This window comes from Salvelinus alpinus, chromosome 30 (assembly GCF_045679555.1).
Source record: "Salvelinus alpinus chromosome 30, SLU_Salpinus.1, whole genome shotgun sequence".
Classification (NCBI taxonomy): domain Eukaryota; kingdom Metazoa; phylum Chordata; class Actinopteri; order Salmoniformes; family Salmonidae; genus Salvelinus; species Salvelinus alpinus.
The window spans coordinates 33,067,023-33,088,628 of NC_092115.1; the positions used below are offsets into that span (position 1 = coordinate 33,067,023).

At 42.2% G+C, this 21,606-nt stretch overlaps 1 protein-coding gene across 1 annotated transcript in view; it reads left to right on the top strand.

The window, feature by feature from the left end:
• LOC139559947 (gamma-1-syntrophin-like) overlaps positions 1 to 21,606 on the top strand; it is a 63,620-nt gene that overhangs the window by 11,283 nt on the left and 30,731 nt on the right. The window contains exons 2-3 of the mRNA XM_071376425.1: positions 18,108 to 18,438; positions 19,468 to 19,522. Coding sequence (XP_071232526.1) covers positions 19,496 to 19,522 — 27 coding nt within the window. The 5' untranslated portion in view covers positions 18,108 to 18,438; positions 19,468 to 19,495. The remainder of the gene's footprint in view (positions 1 to 18,107; positions 18,439 to 19,467; positions 19,523 to 21,606) is intronic.

A 21,606-nucleotide genomic window follows, 5' to 3' on the forward strand; every position in this document is an offset into this window, starting at 1 on the left:
CTCCTCCCTGGCATTTTCATGTCAAACACTGTATTCAAGGTGCCCACTACTGTATTCTAACTATAGAATTCGAATAATCATTCTATTTCCATGATTCCAACATGGAAGTCAATTGCTAGTCAAATCGCAATTGTAACATTTGGTTAAAAATAAGGCCTAGATTTTTTTGCCCATATTGTGCAGCCCTACGTGGCAGTGTGTAAATAATCTCAAATGAGTGCAGGAAATGCAGAAATTGATGAAAATGTAGAAAATGTTTTGGGGTTGAAGTTTAATTCAACAGTATAAAACAATCAGTTAGATGGAGAAAGACCAATGAAGAAAGACCCATTGAAATCAGTTCGAATTTATGTGTTGCCACCCTAGGGTCACGCACTAGTTCTAATGCAAATGTAGAATTTGTAATATTCAAATACATAAAATAACGTAAATTACCATACTGTCAAAAAAAGTTAAATAATATATTTTGGCCATATTGCCAAGCCCTAGCAGGTTTGCAATCTCTCTGTCAACCCTCTCATTGGCTAGAGTGGTCCCACCTGATCTTGCCTCCTCCTGACTGCTTTCCATTTTTAAGACATTCATTTTCATTGTTAGAGCGGCCACTGGAGTATTTGGTCAATATAATGGATCATCTGTGATCACACACGATAACTGAAATTTGTTAGTCACACACAATATCTCAATTGGCCCAAGCGGGGTCGCTGCATCATTCGTGGGGGACAAAATGTTTACCGTTGTCCCTCATGATGAAGTTGGGGAGGGTACTGTGGATCTGTCTTGGTCTGTATGTTTGTTTGTATGTTAGTCACATGCTATATGGGCTCCCGAGTGGAGCAGCGGTCTAAGGCACGCATCTCAGTGCTAAAGGCCTCACTATAGACACCCTGGTTTGAATCCAGGCTGTAAACCAGCCGTGATTAGGAGTCCCATAGGGCGGCGCACAATTGGCCCAGCGTCGTCCGGGTTTGGCCTGTGTAGGCCATCATTGTTAATAAGAATTTGTTCTTAACTGACTTTCATAGTTAAATAAAAAATATATATCTTAGAACTGGCCCAATTTTGACGAAACTTGGGTGAATGATGCGTCTTGCCATAGAGTTCCGGAATTTACAAACAAGAGATTGAAAATGAAAACTTTGAAAGGTCATGCCCCTCACCCCGTTTGACCTAAAGTCATGAAATCTGGTACACAGGTCCCTCTCCTCACAAGGAACACATTTCCCTCAAGGACGCATAAGGTTTCCCATGATTAATTTTCTGTAATTTTGAATTTTGTGAAAAACATTTAAAAGGCTACTCTTCTGGCACCGAATGACCGATCTGCTCCAAACTTGATAAGTGGCATTTATGGACAATGGTTTCTCAACACAATATTTTCCAGACTAGCACCTAAAACATGGCTGCACTGACCAATAAACATTGACCAATAAACATTCAGGTAGGCGTGGTCTGGCACATAAATGCATATAAATCAGTAAAGGATATTCGTATTCTATTGCAATTTGGTACACATGTTGCAAACTGTGTCAAGACTCAACATATGCAAGAACATTCATATCAACCACACAGTGGTGCTATAATGGGCACATGTTTATATCTCTTGATCTGTTTGAAATTTGGCACACATGCTCAGGGATATGAGTCTAACTAACCCACGCGATATCTCAGACACCACTGCCCTGATTTTGACTAAACTTTGGTGAATGATGTGTCTTGCCATAGAGATCCGGCATGTACAACATTACACGGATTGGCCTAAGGAGGCCACTATAGTAATCAACTGTACGTACGTTAGTCACACGCAATATATCAGACACAGCTAGCCCGATTTTGACGAAACTTGGGTGAATGCATCATTGGCATAGAGATCCGTCATTTACAAAATGACACTGATTGGCCCAAAGGGGGCGATGCATCATTTGTTGGTGACGACATGTTTACTCTTGTCTTGTTTCTTAATGACTTTTGTGCTGTATTGCAACTTAAAAATATAAATAGATTTCAGCTGTGTTTTGTCAATGTGGGAATGAGTTAAAATGCACAATGTTTGGTTAGAGCATGTACAGCACATTGGCTCAAATTGGTCATTTATTTTAGACAATACAAGTTCTAATGTTTGCTTATTACAGACAGTAAGTAATGACTTTATAATTTGCCTTAGAAGGGCAATTTTGTCAGTTATATATTAGACGCCAGGTAAATGCCATACAGGGTCTTGAATCATTGTTTGGTGACTGTTAATTGCTGCAGATGTGAAATATGTTTTCCAATTTGTCATGAAATTGCAAAATCTCTAGGAGTAGCCAACTATTTAGGAACAACTCCACATAATTACACAATTAATCTGGTATAAATGTACAAAAGGAGAGCTCTGTCAGATTTTTCTCAAACTGAAGTGAGGAGTTTCTTACTTTCTCCTTTGACGTACATGAAATGAAGGCTAAATACTATTATTTATTGTAATATATATATTATTTTGGTGCATTATTTCTGGTGCTATTTATCCTTCAGACACTATACCACCAGTCTTCGAATTGCTTTACAGTACAACCATTACCCTTAGCATTTCAAGTCTTTTGATGATTTCACCCTCCCCCCCATAAATACAGTCTGTTTTAGAAAAATAATAGGCAATGTCCTCTGACAGTGGAAAGCTGTTTCTATCAGGTCGATGCTTACTGCAATACACTTGGGTTATTTATCTTTCATGTCTGTGTATCCTCACAGCATGGTATTATATCCACCCCCCAAAGCTCCCTCCTGTAGGACTAGCTTGTTACACTGCTAAATATGACTGCTACTTGATTCTTATGTTGTACTTCATGTTATTTTTCTCAGAAATTAACAATTCATTATACGAGGCACTGTAATGTACATGGATAACTATGAGTTAAATGAATGCATTAATGCTAATTGAGACAACCATGTCCGATTATCTGCTTCACTTCACTCAAGCCATTAACTTAATAATTGGTATATTATCCTCTGTTCTTAATAGAACACAATCAATTCATTTCAATTAAGAAACTCACTGGAGAAAAAAATATGAAACCCACCAGGGGGTGAACAGTTGACCTCTAAACAATCAGTTACACCTCTTTAAAACCACAATCCAGAGTTAGTGTTTAAGTCCAGCCACTTGGTTAGGTATAAATCTGAGGATTGGGGCTGGGGAAACGTAAGCAGAACTCTCAAATTCATTAACAGAGCCATGGACGCAAGGACCGACAGTCCATGAGTTTGTCATAAAAGCTTTTAAAAACATGTTGAAGCTATACATTGTATGTTTACACAACTGTATATCCCCACAACACAATATTTGGTCATAATGAACAATTCCTGGATATTCCGTGCTTTAATGGGGCGGCACCAGTTTGTGAAATGCTCCTGTTGGACTTAAGTTGACACCCACCGGATAGTTCTAGGCTGTGCCATGCCAAATACCATTCATCACAATCAAGAAGGTCAGGAAGCGGGTCCATAAATGTGTCCGTCACTAATTTACCTCTGCTCCCTCACTCTTACTGTTGAATGGACCTGGCCTGAATGGACCAGGTATAAATGGTACAGTGAAATGCTTACTTGCAAGCTTTCCTTAACAATGCAGTACAAATATCAATATCAATAATATTCGAAGTCAAATAAAGAATATAACAAGTAATTAAAAAATTGTATATATAGTTGTATACACAATATAGTATACACGTAGTAGTATACACAATAGGATATACAGTATAAAGTATGAAGTTATAAAGTCAATAGTGTCTTGGTTGAGCAGTTGAATAAAAAGTATATAAATTGTACAGCAGCGTTGACTGTGTGTGTGTGTGTGTGTGTGTGTGTGTGTGTGTGTGTGTGTGTGTGTGTGTGTGTGTGTGTGTGTGTGTGTGTAATGTAGGCTTGAATGTGTGGAGAGTCAATGCCAATAGTCTCTAAGGTGCAGGTCTGAGCAGTCATTTAAAAACAATTTTTTTCATTTAGCAGACGATCTAATCCAGAGCGATTTACAGTAAAATCAGATGATGTGAGAGAATGTGTTCAACTCACAATCACTCAGCATCAACATGGAAAAAGGGCCAGCACTCACACAGACTGTTGTGGCTCAGGTATTAGCTAACTTCTAATCTCAAGAAGTAATGACAATGTCTTCCTCTTTCCTATCCACTCCTTATAAGATTGACAGAATAAGGAAAGCTACCGGGGTTAATGCTGGGAGAGGTTTGACAGTCCCTTTTTACAAATGACAAGAACTCAGGACCTAGCAGAATATACAAAACCACCACACACTCACAGCCAAGCATAGACCTACTGTAAGTAGTATTTGAAAACAGTATACAAATTAAGATGCTCTTGAATCTGAGAGCTTCTCTGTAAATACTGAGCAAATGATTAGTTGCTTCCCGAGGTTAGCCTTTGGAAATCAGTGCGAAGATCAAGCGCTGTTTTTCTTAGAGAATGAATGTGTAGAAATCGAGCCCGTACAAGATAAGAACATTACTGTTTATTATAATCAAACTGCATGGTAAGGGCTATGCAATGAGATAGACTTCAACTGTTTAATTTGAGAGATTCAACTCACTGCTGTATCATAAGACTGCTCATGCTTATTTGGTCACCAATTAATTTAGATTGATTTCTCTAAACAAACCAAGTTTGTGCATTTGGTTATTATTCCATTTACCTGATGACTGTGTAGGTTTGGCCATGAGGCTATACAATAGCCATGGTTTAGACTATGAAAATACTGTAGTTACTTTGGTTTGAATATGGCCTCTGGCCGGTTTGGCTCCTGGTCAAAGACTGAGGTAGATAAGAACCCATAGAGATAGATCTGGTAGTTTCATATCATATATCTCAATGGAAGAATCCACCCGGAGAGAGGAAGGAATGGAGATGGGCGGTGGGGAAGGTGGGATGCAGAAATCAGCCAGCAGACCATTGTGACATTTGTCGCTGTTTATATAACGTGTAGGTGGAAGGGTAGGCAGGGTTGAAAATGTTTTGTCATCTGATTGAGTGAAGCTTTTTTACTGAACCTACAGTGAGCTACAAAAGTATTGGGACAGTGACAATTTTTAAAAACTTTCTCACTCATCATTATTCACGGTTCATTCAGAACTATCTGTGATCATGGTAGCATCCACATTAATGTAGCAGTGTTTGGAAACATATTCTATTCTTATTTACAATAAAAATGACTCCAAAATGACACAATTCATTATTTACCATTCATTTCTATTGGGTACAACATAATCTGAAACACAACCAAAACAAACAGTAAATGCATCCAACAAGTTTGGAGAGTCACAAGCTTGGTGTAGTCATTGCGTGCTAGGAATATGGGACCAAATACTAAACGTTTGACTACTTTAATACACATCTAAGTTAATTTGTTCCAATACATTTTGTCCCCTTAAATGGGGGGGACTATGTACAAAAAGTGTTGTAATTTCTAAACGGTTCACCCGATATGGATGAAAATACCATCAAATGAAAGCTGACAGTCTGCACTTTAACCTCATAGTCATTTTATTATTTCCATACAGAGCCAAAACAAGCGAAAACGTGTCACTGTCCCAATACTTTTGGAGCCTACTGTATTTGTTAATTTCAACTAATGAGCGAGAATGGATCTCTCACCTGGGTCATTAGTGTGTTGTATCCAAAACAGAGCTGTACTTGCTAAAAGCTTTAATCTCACATGTCAGATTTGACAGATATGTCTAAATAAACAGTATGTCAGAATATATGCCATATCCAGAGACATACTTGTCTGCTTCCATAAGACTACTAAAGCTTAAGCCTACAGCTATTATATCCACCTCCCTTAGATTCAGGTCACTTCACCAATGTAGCCAGTAGACTAAATGGCTGCTCTATTCCTCGAGGAGCGACACCGGCTGTCTTCAGGTCCTAGGCAAGGCGATGTCTCCATCAGCCAACACCTTCCAAGCGAATTAAGCGTTTTAACTCCTCTCTACTCTATGCAAACTTTCCCCTGCTATTGTTTCAAAGCCAAGAGTGCTATTCGAGAGAAACACTGTGCAATAAATTGGTTTCGGGGGAAATATCTGATAGCGTGCCTGTGAGATGCGCTGACTCAACTTAAATTGTACAAAAGGTTCAGCTCAGTGTATCTTACTCGGATTCATGCAGTGAAGTCAACTGCTTGCCCTTGTCAGTATGTTCTTGAGGGCACCTGCTGGAAGCAGGCCTGCATTTGTCTTCAAACATACAATACATACCGTATGTAAAACAATTCCTATTTTAGATGAACATTTTAGGACTTACAAGGTCAGATGTGGACATTCATTGTTAAAGACGATCTAAAATGGTGTCAGTAGACATCACTCAATGTGTTGGCAGGCTCCAGATGAAATGCCACAGTATTGAGAGACATTCCAAAGTCTATGTTTTAAATAAAGGTTTTTAAATGGTTCATTTAGGATAGTCTTGGATGCAGAGGGAAAAGATTTACATAACATGATGAGGTATAGTTTCAAATGTGAATGAAAAGCGAGTGAAAAAGTCTTAAAACAATGATCACAGAGGCAGCTTGCCACCACAGCTCAGTGATATCGTGTCAAGAAAGGCACGCTAATGAGCAGAATTTCTCCTGAGGTTTCGATTGCAACACAACAAAACACCTCTGCAGAAATGTTTGTGCTTGGCATACAAATGACAAGGACACAGAAGAACATGAATTAATGAATGGGACTTGCAAAGCAAGTATATCATGTTGTCGTTTCTACTGTAGGCGCATAAAGTATGTATAGTTGAAGTCGAAGTTTACATACAGTTAGGTTGTAATTTCTTGTTAACAAACTATAGTTTTGGCAAGTCGGTTAGGACGTCTACTTTGTGCATGACACAAGTAATTTTTCCAATAATTGTTTACAGACAGATTATTTCACTTACAATTCACTGTATCACAATTCCAGTTGGTCAGAAGTTAACATACACTAAGTTCACTGTGCCTTTAAAGAGCTTTGGAAATGCCAGAAAATTATGTCATGGCTTTAGAAGCTTCTGATAGGCTAATTGACATAATTTGAGTCAATTGGAGGTGTACCTGTGGATGTGTTTCAAGGTCTACCTTCAAACTCTTTGCCTCTTTGCTTGACATCATGGGAAAATCTAAAGAAATCAGCCAAGACCTCAGAAAAAATTTGTAGCCCTCCACAAGTCTGGTTCATCCTTCCAAACGACTGAAGGTACCACATTCATCTGTACAAACAATAGTACGCAAGTATAAATACCATGGGACCACGCAGCCATCATACCGCTCAGGGAGGAGACGCGTTCTGTCTGCTAGAGATGAACGTACTTTGGTGCGAAAAGTGCAAATCAATCCCAGAACAACAGCAAAGGACCTTGTGAAGATGCTGGAGGAAACAGGTACAAAAGTATCTATATCCACAGTAAAACGAGTCCTATATCGACATAACCTGAAAGGCCGCTCAGCAAGGAAGAAGCCACTGCTCCAAAACCGCCATAAAAAAGCCAGACTACGGTTTGCAACTGCACATGGGGACAACGATCGTACTTCTTGGAGAAATGTCCTCTGGTCTGATGAAACAAAAATAGAACTGTTTGGCCATAATGACCATCGTTATGTTTGGAGGAAAAAGGGGAAGGCTTGGAAGCCGAAGAACACCATCCCAACCGATTATCCCAATTATCCCAATTATGTGGATATATTGAAGCAACATCTCAAGACATCAGTCAGGAAGTTAAAGCTTGGGCGCAAATGGGTCTTCCAAATGGGCAATGACCCCAAGCATACTTCCAAAGTTGTGTCAAAATGGCTTAAGGACAAAAACGTCAAGGTATTGGAGTAGCCATCACAAAGCCCTGACCTCAATCCCATAGAAAATTTGTGGGCAGAACTGAAAAAGCGTGTGCAAGCAAGGAGGCCTACAAACCTGACTCGGTTACACCAGCTCTGTCAGGAGGAATGGGCCAAAATTCACCCAACTTATTGTGGGAAGCTTGTGGAAGGCTACCTGAAACGTTTGACCCAAGTTAAACAATTTAAAAGGCAATGCTACCAAATACTTATTGAGTGTATGTAAACTTCTGACCCACTGGGAATGTGATGAAAGAAATAAAAGCTGAAATAAATCATTCTCTCTACTATTATTCTGCCATTTCACATTCTTAAAATAAAGTGGTGATCCTAACTGACCTAAGACAGGGAATTTTTTTAAATGTCAGGAATTGTGAAAAAATTTGTTTAATCTATTTGGCTAAGGTGTATGTAAACTTCCGACTTCAACTGTATACGTATGCATGTATGTATGGAGCATAATGTATTTACATTTTTTTTCACGTTTTCAATTACTGTTGACAAATAATGCATTCCGATTATTGCATATATTGTAATGGACACCTATGATGTTTGTAAAATACTTTTTTGAAGGTTGTACTGATTATAATGAGTTAAGCTATTTGCCAGCTACGTGTGGCGCCATGTTTGTTGACATTATACAATGTATTCTGGGTGTCACATAATCTGCCAGACCAAAGATGTTATAATGAGGTGAATGAATGGTTCACTCCTCTTTCGGGTAAACTTTCGGAAGTGATGGAAGTGAAGTGGATGATCGTAGACGACACCCCCCCCCTTCAACATGCAAACTATAAACAGACCAAACTCATCTTGTCTCCTCTTATTATCTTTGGTTGACGCGGGGAAAAAAACAATCATGGCGGCGCGCACAAACTACCCATCGTTGTATTACAGCTGCGATTTCTAGAAAGTGTTTTACTCAATTAATGTGATTAATTATAACTAGTAATTGCTATCAGCTAATTAATATAGTCGTTTATGTCAGCCGGGAGTTATAAAAGTATGACCGCTTGTGTTATGTCGATCTTTCCTCAGTTAGCGCTAGGACAAATGTATTCTACATTTTCCGGATTGGATGATTGTGTTATGCTGTAGCTACTTCTGTGAACATCTGAACATTGCATCCAAAAATAAACTGCTCACATTCTGGACATAACTTTGTAAGGACTGTGTTTGTGCAAAATGTTTCTGAAAAATCAGTGTGGCCAGCCCAAATGCTGATTGTTGCATCATTCGAAACTGAACGTCCTAAATACTCGTTCTAATCACACCGGTTTGATCGTACACTACAGGGACCACTGTAGAATGATCACACCTGGTGTGTTGGTACGTGTGAAAATGTTAAACCGATTTCAGAAATATGCCAAAAAGGAAAGCAAATCAACTAAATCAACTGTTTGCCCTAGTTAATCATAAGACAGTTATATGTATTTTCCTTCAACTTTCTTGAAACAGCACAGGAATGTGTGTGTGTGAGTGTAATTGGTGCGTATGTCTACACTTTGTGTAGCTGTTAGGGATTATGCTAATGGTGACCTTCTGGTAGAGATTCAAAGGCTTTCCACCCCCCAAAATGTAAGCTATGCCTACCTGGCAGAATGATATCATGATTATTTGCATCAATCCAGTGGCCACTTGTTTTGCAAACTCTGCAACCACATGAGCTCTACAGAAACATTGCTAAACAAACAATGGTCTCTTGCTGGTGCACACTTGCATTAAAGGGTAACTACACCATAAATCCACATGTCTTCTATTTTTCACAGACCTCGAGAGTGGTCTCCTGATGTGGTTTAACCATTTACACTTGTAGTGGCCTGTACGTTATAGTGCTAGATGAAAATGTTTCTTACAGAAGAAATGTTAAAAACATATGCATAACCATGGTAGCAATTGAAAGGGAACAGTTTGGATATGATTGTAAATTGATTAGACCAAAGTGAGGACACAACACTTCACTGTCACACAAGACTGAATCCAAACATTACACTATGTCGTTCATGTGCATTTTACATTTATTGTACTTTTCGCTGCATTTCTTGATAACAAAATCTGAATAAACTCAGGATACATTCAGTAACATGATAAGAATATTCCTGGAAAATGTGTTGTAGTTGCAACATAAGACAAAAAAAGACTGAGGGGACTAACTGTTGTCTCCAAAGTGTGCACAGTTCCTAAGTAATTTCAATGCACTTTTATGACAAAAAAAAAAGTCTTCAACTATAAGGTGCTTTTTTGAGCTCTCCTAGATGTGCCATTGAGGAACTAGAGCGAGCACACTTGTAGTTGTTTTGTTTGGAACACAACCAACGGCGGTCGCTGATTGACTGAATACCCGGGGCGCGAGGTGGTTGGAGATGTCAACAAAGCAGCATGACAGAAATATGATGGCAAGTTTTTGAACTACCCATGGTTTCTTTGAGAAGATATATAAACCGATCTGTGCATTTGAACAACAGCGTAAATACACCTCAAATCAAATTGTAGTGGTCACATACACACGGTTAGCAGATGTTATTGGAGTGTAGAGAAATGCTTGTGCTTCTAGTTCCGACAGTGCAGCAATATTTAACAATTCCACAAAAACTACCTAATACAAACAAATCTAAATAAATTAATGGAATAAGAATGTATACACTACCGTTCAAAAGTTTGGGGTCACTTAGAAATGTCCTTGTTTTTGAAAGAAAAGCAATTTTTTTGTCCATTAAAATAACATCAAATTGATCCGAAATACAGTGTAGACATTCTTAATGTTGTAAATGACCATTGTAGCTGGAAATGTCTGTTATTTTATTGCAAAGTTTCCTAGGGACTGTAAGCGAGGCAGCCCTCTCTGTCGGAGCCATCTCATTTGCTTTACCACCTATTTTACTTTTCATGTCAAAAACCAAATGACCACTGCTGCACACGCTGCCACTGTTCTTGTCAGATTAGATTGTACTATTTAGAATGAGTAGCCAGCTCACGAAAGAACTAGTGCATAGCTAGCTAACATAATGTCACAAAGCACGATACGCTAGCCAGTTAACTTTCATTCTGAAATAGCTTCATATTTCCGAGTTAGTCAGATATTAGTTTAGAAACACTTTGGCATGGTAGCTAACTAGCTAGCTGCTTATCAAAGGTAGACAGCTAACTTATTAATCTGATCAAATAAATCTACAGACCACATATGTAGGTTACTGTACACTATATCATTAAAAATCAAAAGCTATTTCCATGTGACAATGTTATGGGATTTGCTCCATTGGCTTTGTTGGTAGGCCATTCTGATAGGCCTACATTATGCTCAAATAGACACAATAGCCTATTGGCTACAGTCTAAAACTGTTAATGTGAGCTGGAAGTTGCACAGAATTCTCACAATGTTCAAGTTTCTGCTCACAAGACCTGAAATTTGCTCAGTGTCCAAATAAATTTGAGGGGATATTGGTTGAATCCCAGACTAAACTTTAACGTTCTTATAGCTTTAACGAAAAGACAATATACAGTATCCCATTGAGCCCTTTTCAGCCATTGCCGAGATGTGTTGGACAGGTCTTTACAAACATTTCCGTGGTCAAAACATTAACAGGAAAAAACGACAGTGACAAGAAAGAGTATGAAAGAGTCGCAGGAGTAAAATGAAAGCAATCAATCCAGGGAGATTTAAGTGACAATTGGATTTTGCACACCTCAAACACAGGAAATAGATGGTTGAAAAAGACAGACCCTCAGGTGGGAGGGGCATGCATGTTGCTAGCTCTATTGCCAACATGACTAGCTAAGTTATAAAATACGATGCAATTCAGGGAAGCAATTCAGGGAAACAGATCATCATTTTGGTGCGCATAGAAAGGAGTCATGAGTGCATTCAGGGACATGTGCTGCCGTGAATTTTCTTCACAGTTGACAAACACATGCTCATTCTGTTCAGAAAAACCCAGGGTATGAAGCCAAAGTGAGCTTTATGATATGGAAATGTGAAGTGCACATTTGGACTCACAAGTGTGTGGCTTGCTTGTATGACATCAAAGCTGTATTTACAATAATCTTCAACGTCTCATCTATAGAAATACATAGAGTCCTTTTCATTTACAGCATTTCCCTCACTCGGTCAATAAAAATGTGCAAAAGTTGCCCAATTAATGGGAGGGATGGGGCCAACTTCTCAGGTTCAGAACAACTGTAAGTTAAAATCCATATAGTTTAGCGCTGTGAAGCGCAGAGCCTAAGGTCTGAAGTCCTATAGCATGTTATTGTACAGCCACTGCGTTCCAATTTAGGTTTTTATCAGTGTCTAAATCTGCCATTTTCAACCCGTATATGTAACAGTTTAACTTTAAACCGTCCCCTCGCCCTGACCTCGGGCGCGAACCAGGGACCCTCTGCACACATCAACAACTGACACCCACGAAGCGTCGTTACCCATCGCTCCACAAAAGCCAGGGCCCTTGCAGAGCAAGGGGAAACCCTACTTCAGGTCTCAGAGCAAGTGACGTAACCGATTGAAATGCTATTAGCGCGTACCCGCTAACTAGCTAGCCATTTCACAACCGTTACATATACATGTAAGGGTGATTTTGACTGCTAAAACCTGAGAAAACAGGGGCAAACTGAAACATGTAAAAACAAAAAGGGCTATTGTGTGTAGATGTCACGATCGTCTTGCGGTGAGAGAGAGGACCAATGCGCAGCGTGTGAAAAATACATCTCCTTTTATTTAGAGAAGAGAAAAACACGAAACGAACACTATAACAAAAACGAAACAAAACAACAAACGACCGTGAAGCTACAAACGTAAGTGCACAACAAAAGCTACAAACGTTATACATAGACAATTACCCACAAAACCCAAATGCCTATGGCTGCCTTAAATATGGCTCTCAATCAGAGACAATAAACCACAGCTGCCTCTAATTGAGAACCAATCTAGGCAGCCATAGACATACAAACACCTAGACAAGACTCTGACCCATTAAACGTACAAACCCCTAGACAAACCAAAACACATACCTTCCCCATGTCACACCCTGACCTAACTAAAATAATAATGAAAACAAAGATAACTAAGGCCAGGGTGTGACAGTACCCCCCCCAAAGGTGCGGACTCCGACCGCACAACCTGACATTGAAGGGGAGGGTCCGGGGTGGGCCTTATTACGGCGGCGGCTCGGGTGCGGGACGTGGCCCCCACTCCACCATTGTCAATACCCGCTTTGGTGGCTCTGGTAGATCCTGGCTGACTGGCGGCTTTGGAAGATCCTGGCTGGCTGGCGACTCTGGCTGCTCATGGCTGGCTGGCGACTCTGGCTGCTCATGGCTGGCTGGCGACTCTGGCTGCTCATGGCTGGCTGGCGACTCTGGCTGCTCATGGCTGGCTGGCGACTCTGGCTGCTCGTGGCTGGCGGGCGACTCTGGCTGCTCATGGCTGGCGGACGGCTCTGGCTGCTCATGGCTGGCGGACGGCTCTGGCTGCTCATGGCAGGCGGACGGCTCTGGCTGATCCTGTCTGGCGGACGGCTCGGGCTGATCCTGTCTGGCGGACGGCTCGGGCTGATCCTGTCTGGCGGACGGCTCGGGCTGATCCTGTCTGGCGGACGGCTCGGGCTGATCCTGTCTGGCGGACGGCTCTGGCTGATCCTGTCTGGCGGACGGCTCTGGCTGATCCTGTCTGGCGGACGGCTCTGGCTGATCTTGTCTGGCGAACGGCTCTAGCGGCTCGGGACAGACGGGTGGCTCTAGCGGCTCGGGACAGACGGGCAGCTCTGACGGCTCGGGACAGACGGGCAGCTCTGACGGTGCTTGGCAGACGGGCAGCTCAGACGGTGCTTGGCAGACGGGCAGCTCAGACGGTGCTTGGCAGACGGGCAGCTCAGACGGTGCTTGGCAGACGGGCAGCTCAGACGGTGCTTGGCAGACGGGCAGCTCAGACGGTGCTTGGCAGACGGGCAGCTCAGACGGTGCTTGGCAGACGGGCAGCTCTGACGGTGCTTGGCAGACGGGCAGCTCTGACGGTGCTTGGCAGACGGGCAGCTCTGACGGTGCTTGGCAGACGGGCAGCTCTGGCCGGCTGAGGCACACTGTATGCCTGGTGCCTGGTGCCGGAACTGGTGGTACCGGGCTAAGGACACGCACCTTCAGGCTAGTGCGGGGAGAAGGAACAGGGCATACTGGACCCTGGAGACGCACATTAGGCCTAGTGCGTGGTGCCGGCACTGGTGGTACCGGGCTGGGGACACGCATCTCAGGGCTAGTGCGGGGAGAAGGAACAGGGCATACTGGACCCTGGAGACGCACATTAGGCCTAGTGCGTGGTGCCGGCACTGGTGGTACCGGGCTGGGGACACGCATCTCAGGGCTAGTGCGGGGAGCAGCAACAGGACGCACAGGACTCTGGGGACACACAGGAGGCTTGGTGCGTGGTGTAGGCACTGGTGGTAATGGGCTGGAGACACGCACCATAGGGCTAGTGCGTGGAGGAGGAACAGGGCTCTGGAGACGCATAGGAAGCTTGGTGCGTGGTGCCGGAACTGGTGGTACCGGGCTGGAGACACGCACCACAGGGTTAGGGCGTGGAGGAGGAACAGGGCTCTAGAGACGCACAGGAAGCCTGGTGCGTGGTGTAGGCACTGGTGGTACTGGGCTGGGGCGGGGAGGTGGCGCCGGAAATACCGGACCGTGCAGGCGTACTGGCTCCCTTGAGCACTGAGCCTGCCCAACCTTACCTGGTTGTATGCTCCCCGTCGCCCGACCAGTGCGGGGAGGTGGAATAACCCGCACCGGGCTATGTAGGCGAACCGGGGACACCATGCGTAAGGCTGGTGCCATGTATGCCGGCCCGAGGAGACGCACTGGAGACCAGACGCATTGAGCCGGCTTCATGGCACCTGGCTCAATGCCCAATCTAGCCCTGCCAGTGCGGGGAGGTGGAATAACCCGCACCGGGCTATGAACACGTACAGGAGACACCATGCGCTCTACTGCGTAACACGGTGTCTGCCCGTACTCTCGCTCTCCACGGTAAGTACAGGGAGTAGGCGCAGGTCTCCTACCTGACTTCGCCACACTCCCTTTTAGCCCCCCCCCAAGAAATTTTTGGGGCTGACTCACAGGCTTCCTACCGCGTCGTCGTGCTGCCTCCATTCGCCGGTATCCCTCCTCGCACTGCGCCAGAGAATCCCAGGCGGGCTCCGGCATTCTCCCTGGGTCTATCGCCCACCTGTCGATCTCCTCCCACGTAGTGTAGTCCTGTCTTTGCTCCTGTTTCCCTGCTACCTCCTCATACCGCCGCCTCTCGGCTTTAGCTGCCTCCAGCTCTTCACGAGGGCGGCGATATTCTCCAGGTTGAGCCCAAGGTCCCTTTCCATCCAATATCTCCTCCCATGTCCATGAATCCTTTATGCGCTGCTCCCGTTGCTGCTTTACACGCTGCTTGGTCCCGTTATGGTGGGTAATTCTGTCACGATCGTCTTGCGGTGAGAGAGAGGACCAAGGCGCAGCGTGTTAAAAATACATCTCCTTTTATTTAGAGAAGAGAAAAACACGAAACGAACACTATAACAAAAACGAAACAAAACAACAAACGACCGTGAAGCTACAAACGTAAGTGCACAACAAAAGCTACAAACGTTATACATAGACAATTACCCACAAAACCCAAATGCCTATGACTGCCTTAAATATGGCTCTCAATCAGAGACAATAAACCACAGCTGCCTCTAATTGAGAACCAATCTAGGCAGCCATAGACATACAAACACCTAGACAAGACTCTGACCCATTAAACGTACAAACCCCTAGACAAACCAAAACACATACCTTCCCCATGTCACACCCTGACCTAACTAAAATAATAATGAAAACAAAGATAACTAAGGCCAGGGTGTGACAGTAGATTGATGAGGATTTTTTTTATTTATTCCATTTTAGAATAAGGCTGTAACGTAACAAAATGTGGAAAATGTCAAGGGGTCTGAATACTTTTGAATGCACCGTATGCTATGCTCAGTTAACTTGTGTGTCTCACCTTGGGGCAGACGTGCTCCGAGGGAAGGAGTTCCCCCTTTCTGGTCAGTGGGTCCCTCTTCCCACGGATCCCCCTCAAGAGGACTTCATGAACACCCCGCTGTCATCCAAATACGTTGTGAAAAACTATTTCATTTATTTAAAACTTTGACAATGCATATGCTGTGGTATTCTAGTAGGAGAGTGTATAACAGTGTAGTAGTCCGAGTGTTGTTATTTCTGATGAAATGTGTGATCTAACTGCCCCACAATCCAAAGTAATAAGGTTGATATAGTAGTATATCAAAGTAATCTGACCAATTATTTAATTACATTTAACTTTGACTATATTTTTGACTGCTTTAAGTTTTTCTTTTACTTTGACTGCTTAAAAAAAAAAAAATGTCCTTCTTCAACTACCACAAAAATCATTTTAAACAGGTAAAGCAAGTCCCACAATTTTACTTCATGTAAAATTGCCATCTAGTTGCTGCAAGGTATTTATATTAGACCCACAGGTGCCTACAACCTGCAGTAGTTGAGACTTCTCACCGCTTTGTAGCGAACTGTTTTCTGAAATTCAACCTCTGCGCTTGTCAAACAAATTCTCTCTGTGATTTCTTACCCCTTACCCATGAACTGGTATGGAATACAAATCATTAGATCACATTGAGAATTTGTCGTCATCAGTATTTTTGCGCTGTAAAGTGTTTTTGTGCCATGATTGGGGGCTCTCTAAATATGAAATATAACTTTTATTTGTATTTATTATGGATCCCCATTCCTGGGGTCCAGTAGAATTAATCCAGTTATACAATTTTAAAAACATTACAATACATTCATTACAGAATTCACAACAGACTAAGTGTGTTCCCTCGGGCCCATACTCCACTACCACATACCTACAACGCAAAATCCATGTGTCCGTACGTGTACAATGTGTATGTTATCATGTGTTTGTATGCCTATGTTTGTGTTACTTCACAGTCCCCTTTGTTCCATAAGGTGTATTTTTACCTGCTTTTTAAATCTGATTCTACTGCTTGCATCAGTTACCTGATGTGGAACAACGTTCCATGTAGTACTGTGCGCCTCCCATAGTCTGTTCTGGACTTGGCGACTATGAAGAGACCTCTGGTGCCATGTCTTGTGGGGTATGCATGGGTGTCCGTTCAGCATGTCAACACCTCTTACAAAAACAAGTAATGAGGAAGTCAATCTCTCTTCCACGTTGAGCCATGAGAGATTGCCATGCATGCGTGAACTTTTAAGGGCCAGCCGTGCTGCCCTGTTCTGAGGCAACTGCAATTTTCCCAAGTCCCTCTTTGTGGCACCTGATCATACGACTGAACAGTAGTCTAGGTGCGACAAAACCAAGGCCTGTAGTACCTGCCTTGTTGATAGTGCTGTTAAGAAGGTAGAAAACAGGGCCTGTAGTACCTGCCTTGTTGATAGTGCTGTTAAGAAGGTAGAAACCAGGGCCTGTAGTACCTGCCTTGTTGATAGTGCTGTTAAGAAGGTAGAAACCAGGGCCTGTAGTACCTGCCTTGTTGATAGTGTTGTTAAGAAGGTAGAAACCAGGGCCTGTAGTACCTGCCTTGTTGATAGTGTTGTTAAGAAGGTAGAAACCAGGGCCTGTAGTACCTGCCTTGTTGATAGTGCTGTTAAGAAGGTAGAGCTTTATTATGGACAGACTTCTCCCCATTTTAGCTACTATCAATATGTTTTGACCATGATAGTTTACAATCCAGGGTTATTCCAAGTAGTTTAGTCACCTCAACTTGCTAAATTTCCACATTATTCATTACAAGATGTAGTTGAGGTTTAGGGTTTAGTGAATGATTTGTCTCAAATACAATGCTTTTACTTATATTTAGGTCTAACTTATTCCTTGCTACCTATTCCGAAACTAACTGCAACTCTTTGTTAAGTGTTTCAGTCATTTCAGTTGCTGTAGTAGCTGACGTGTATAGTGTTGAGTCATCCGCATACATAGACACACTGGCCTTACTCAAAGCCAGTGGCATGTCGTTAGTAAATATTGAGGCGCCTAAACAGATACCCTGGGGAATTCCTGCTTCTACCTGGATTATGTTTGAGAGGCTTCCATTAAAGAACACCATCTGTGTTGCACCAGGCACAAACCATATGGGTTATTACTGTGATATACTTTTGGGGGATTAGCCATTTATAGCCTCATGGTCTAGTTTCCCACTACTTCGCAGACTGACTCAAATGTTATGTCTTTTTCTAATCTCAGCTCTTGTGGTCCTTTGAGTCTGGATCTGAGTGGAACTGCTCCTGAGTCCGCCATCAGACACCCTCCCTAACCACCATAAGGATTGGGACAGCACCTTGGCCACAACAACCTGGCCATAACAACAGCCCATACACCAGGCCAGCCAGTGGCCAGAGTGGTCCAAAACCAAGCCCACCGTAGGCCAGGCTCCACCACCAGCTCCAAGTGAGAGCCTGCGTCACCCCACGGCCATGCCCAGGGAAGCTCCTCTGCCACAGGTAGAATCAGTGCTCACCTGCCTGATTCATGGCTAGACCTCTACAGACAAAGAGCCGGGGGCCTTTCTACTGAGGTGAGACTAAAAGCACAAGCACAATGTTGTTTTAGTATAATTCATTCATTTTCAAGGACAGCAGTTTGTTTACTACAAGGTTGAGGACAAGGGAAGCATATGTTTATATTTATCCTCATCCCAAACCATAGCCATTTATTTATGGCTCTGTCTCAAACCACCTCTATTACTACTAAAGAACAGAACTGTACTACGCCTTCATCTGTGACTTGTCTTCAACAGCTTCAGCTGTAGCATGTTTTAATACTGCAGTACTACTGGGCTACTCCAGAGACATGTGTCCATCAGCTTTGGTTGTTGCGTGTCTCACTGTTTTAATTATTAGTCCTGCTGTAACACAGTAACAGATATGGTAACACAGTCAGTCAGGAGCAATGGATTCCATATTAAAACATTAATCATGGTACAGATTAAGATCTTAATTTGAGCCAGTTTTCTACAGCAGGAAAATAATCATGCAGCAGCAGGAAATGTGAATTATTATGTGGATTATAATGAATGGATTTTTTTTTGGCAGTTGATACATTGTTCCTAAGGGGAAATCAAGTCTGAAATGTCAAATTACAAACTTCAGAAGACTTTTTAAACCTCAAATACATAACATTTCTTGTGTTGATGGACAGTTCTCCTGCAACAGGGTAATCAAATTAAGATTTTACATCTGTAGATACTTAGGTTCTCACCTTCAGCTTATGAATTATTCATAGACATTTAATGGTCTTTGGTTTCCTCCCTGATTAATCCATGGGGTTCTGCACAGGATTCTGCTAGAAAGAAGTGAAATTGCAATGCAAATCTATTACTCTGGATTCAAATTGTTCAATCCTATGACATGACAGTAATGAAAATAGGCAGACCATGCCGGTGGGTTTTGTGTTTATATTAAGTGTAAAGGAATACACCATCACGAAGAGCTTGATCAATCTGTGTTATTACTAGAAATGAGAAGAACCATGTCCCTAACTAACTGCTAGGTATTTTGTTCAGGAAGCTAATTCAATTTCCTTTCCTCTTCTTTCTTTTCTCCAGGGCAGATTCCCTCACTGTGCCGTAGCACATGGATTTCAAGACTTCAAATGAAGAGGTAGCTACATTTTGAGTTGAATAGCTTTCAATCCCTCAGCATTTTGCAAAGATAATTGGAGCAAATTGGTCTGCCATGGCGACTAGTGTTATGTATTTTTTCTTGACATCTTACTCAACTGATGACACGTGTTGACCTTTGGAACACAACAAGTGTCATTGAGTTATCATATCACAATGCATCTCTGGCTTAGGTAGATGCAAATGTGACTGTCCTTGTTGCATGTCTGGTGCCTGGTGCCTACCGCCTGCAGTGTAAATTGTAAATGTACACAGACGACAGCATCTGATTGGAGTTGATGATGTAGATAATGGTGGACAGGATTAGGATGGGAGGGCAATGATGACACACAAGATGGGATCAGAGATAAGGGTAATTACTGTACATACATGCTGTACAGCAGCCCAAACAATGCTCAGCCGAGCAACGCAGAGAGAGGCTCCTGACCTACCCAGCGATACAGCAGCATCACAGCACTGATTCAGCTAGGCTAATGAGAATGACTCTGCCTCCAACACATACATACCTCTCTCTCGCTCTCTCTCTCTCTCGCTCTCTCTCTCGCTCTCTCTCTCGCTCTCTCTCGCTCTCTCTCGCTCTCTCTCGCTCTCTCTCTCTAATTCAAGGGGCTTTATTGGCATGGGTAACATATAACATTTCCAAAACAAGTGAAGTAGATAATATACAAAAGTGAAATAAACAATACAAATGAACAGTAAACATTACACTCACTGAAGTTCCAAAAGAATAAAGACATTACAAATGTCATATTATGTATATATACAGTGTTGTAACGATGTGCAAATGGTTAAAGTACAAAAGGGAAAATAAATAAACATAAATATGGGTTGTATTTACAATGGTGTTTGTTCTTCACTGGTTGCCCTTTTCTTGTGGCAACAGGTCACAAATCTTGCTGCTGTGAAGGCACACTGTGGTATTTCACCCAGTAGATGGGAGTTTATCAAATCGGGTTTCTTTTCAAATTCTTTGTGGATCTGTGTAATCTGAGGGAAATATGTGTCTCTAATATGGTCATACATTTGGCAGGAGGTTAGGAAGTGCAGCTCAGTTTCCACCTGTTTTTGTGGGCAGTGTACACATAGCCTGTCTTCTCTTGAGAGCCAGGTTTGCCTACGGCGGCGTTTCTCAATTGCAAGGCAATGCTCACTGAGTCTGTACATAGTCAAAGCTTTCCTTAAGTTTGGGCGCTGATGTTTAGGTCAAGGTATGTATAGTCCAGTGGGTTCTGGTAGTCTTTAATAGTTGATTCTAAGATTTGTATTCGATCATGTATATGTTTTTGCTCTTTGCTCTTTGTTATACAGTAATCCCTCGTTTATCGCGGGGGTTTACGTTCCGAAAATGACCCGCGATAAGTGAAATCCGCGAAATAGAAAACTTTTTTTTTTTTTACAATTAGCAACTATTACATGTATACAAATACAGTGACTCACGTGTAGGCCGTTTCGTCGACATTATGGGTTTAGGAGATGTTCGAAATTACAAGATAATTTGGCCAACTTAATGTAAATTTGCCAAGCTGTTTTATGTACGTACACATAACTGCACGAGACGACAAAATGATAGCACAATTCGTAGCATGTTTTGATACAAGAAGCGGGAGTGAGTTTTTAGCGAATCAGAATGCAGAGCACAATGCACCAAAAAAAAAAAAAAAATGCATTATGAAAATCCGCGAAATAGCGAATCCGCGATAAGTGAACCGCGAAGTGGCGAGGGATCACTTGTAGAGCCAAAAAGATTAGAGAAGTGGTTTACCCATACATCTCCATTTTGGATAGATAATTATTTGTGTTGTTGTTTGTTTAGTGTTTTCCAATTTTCCCAGAAGTGGTTAGAGTATATGGATTCTTCAGTTACATTGAGCTGATTTCTGACATGCTGTTCCTTCTTTTTCCATAGTGTATTTCTGTATTGTTTTAGTGATGAACCATAGTGAAGGTGTAGACTCAGGTTTTCTGGGTCTCTATGTTTTTGGTTGGACAGGTTTCTCAATTTCTTTCTTAGGTATTTGCATTCTTCATCAAACCATTTGTCATTGTTGTTGATTTTCTTCGGTT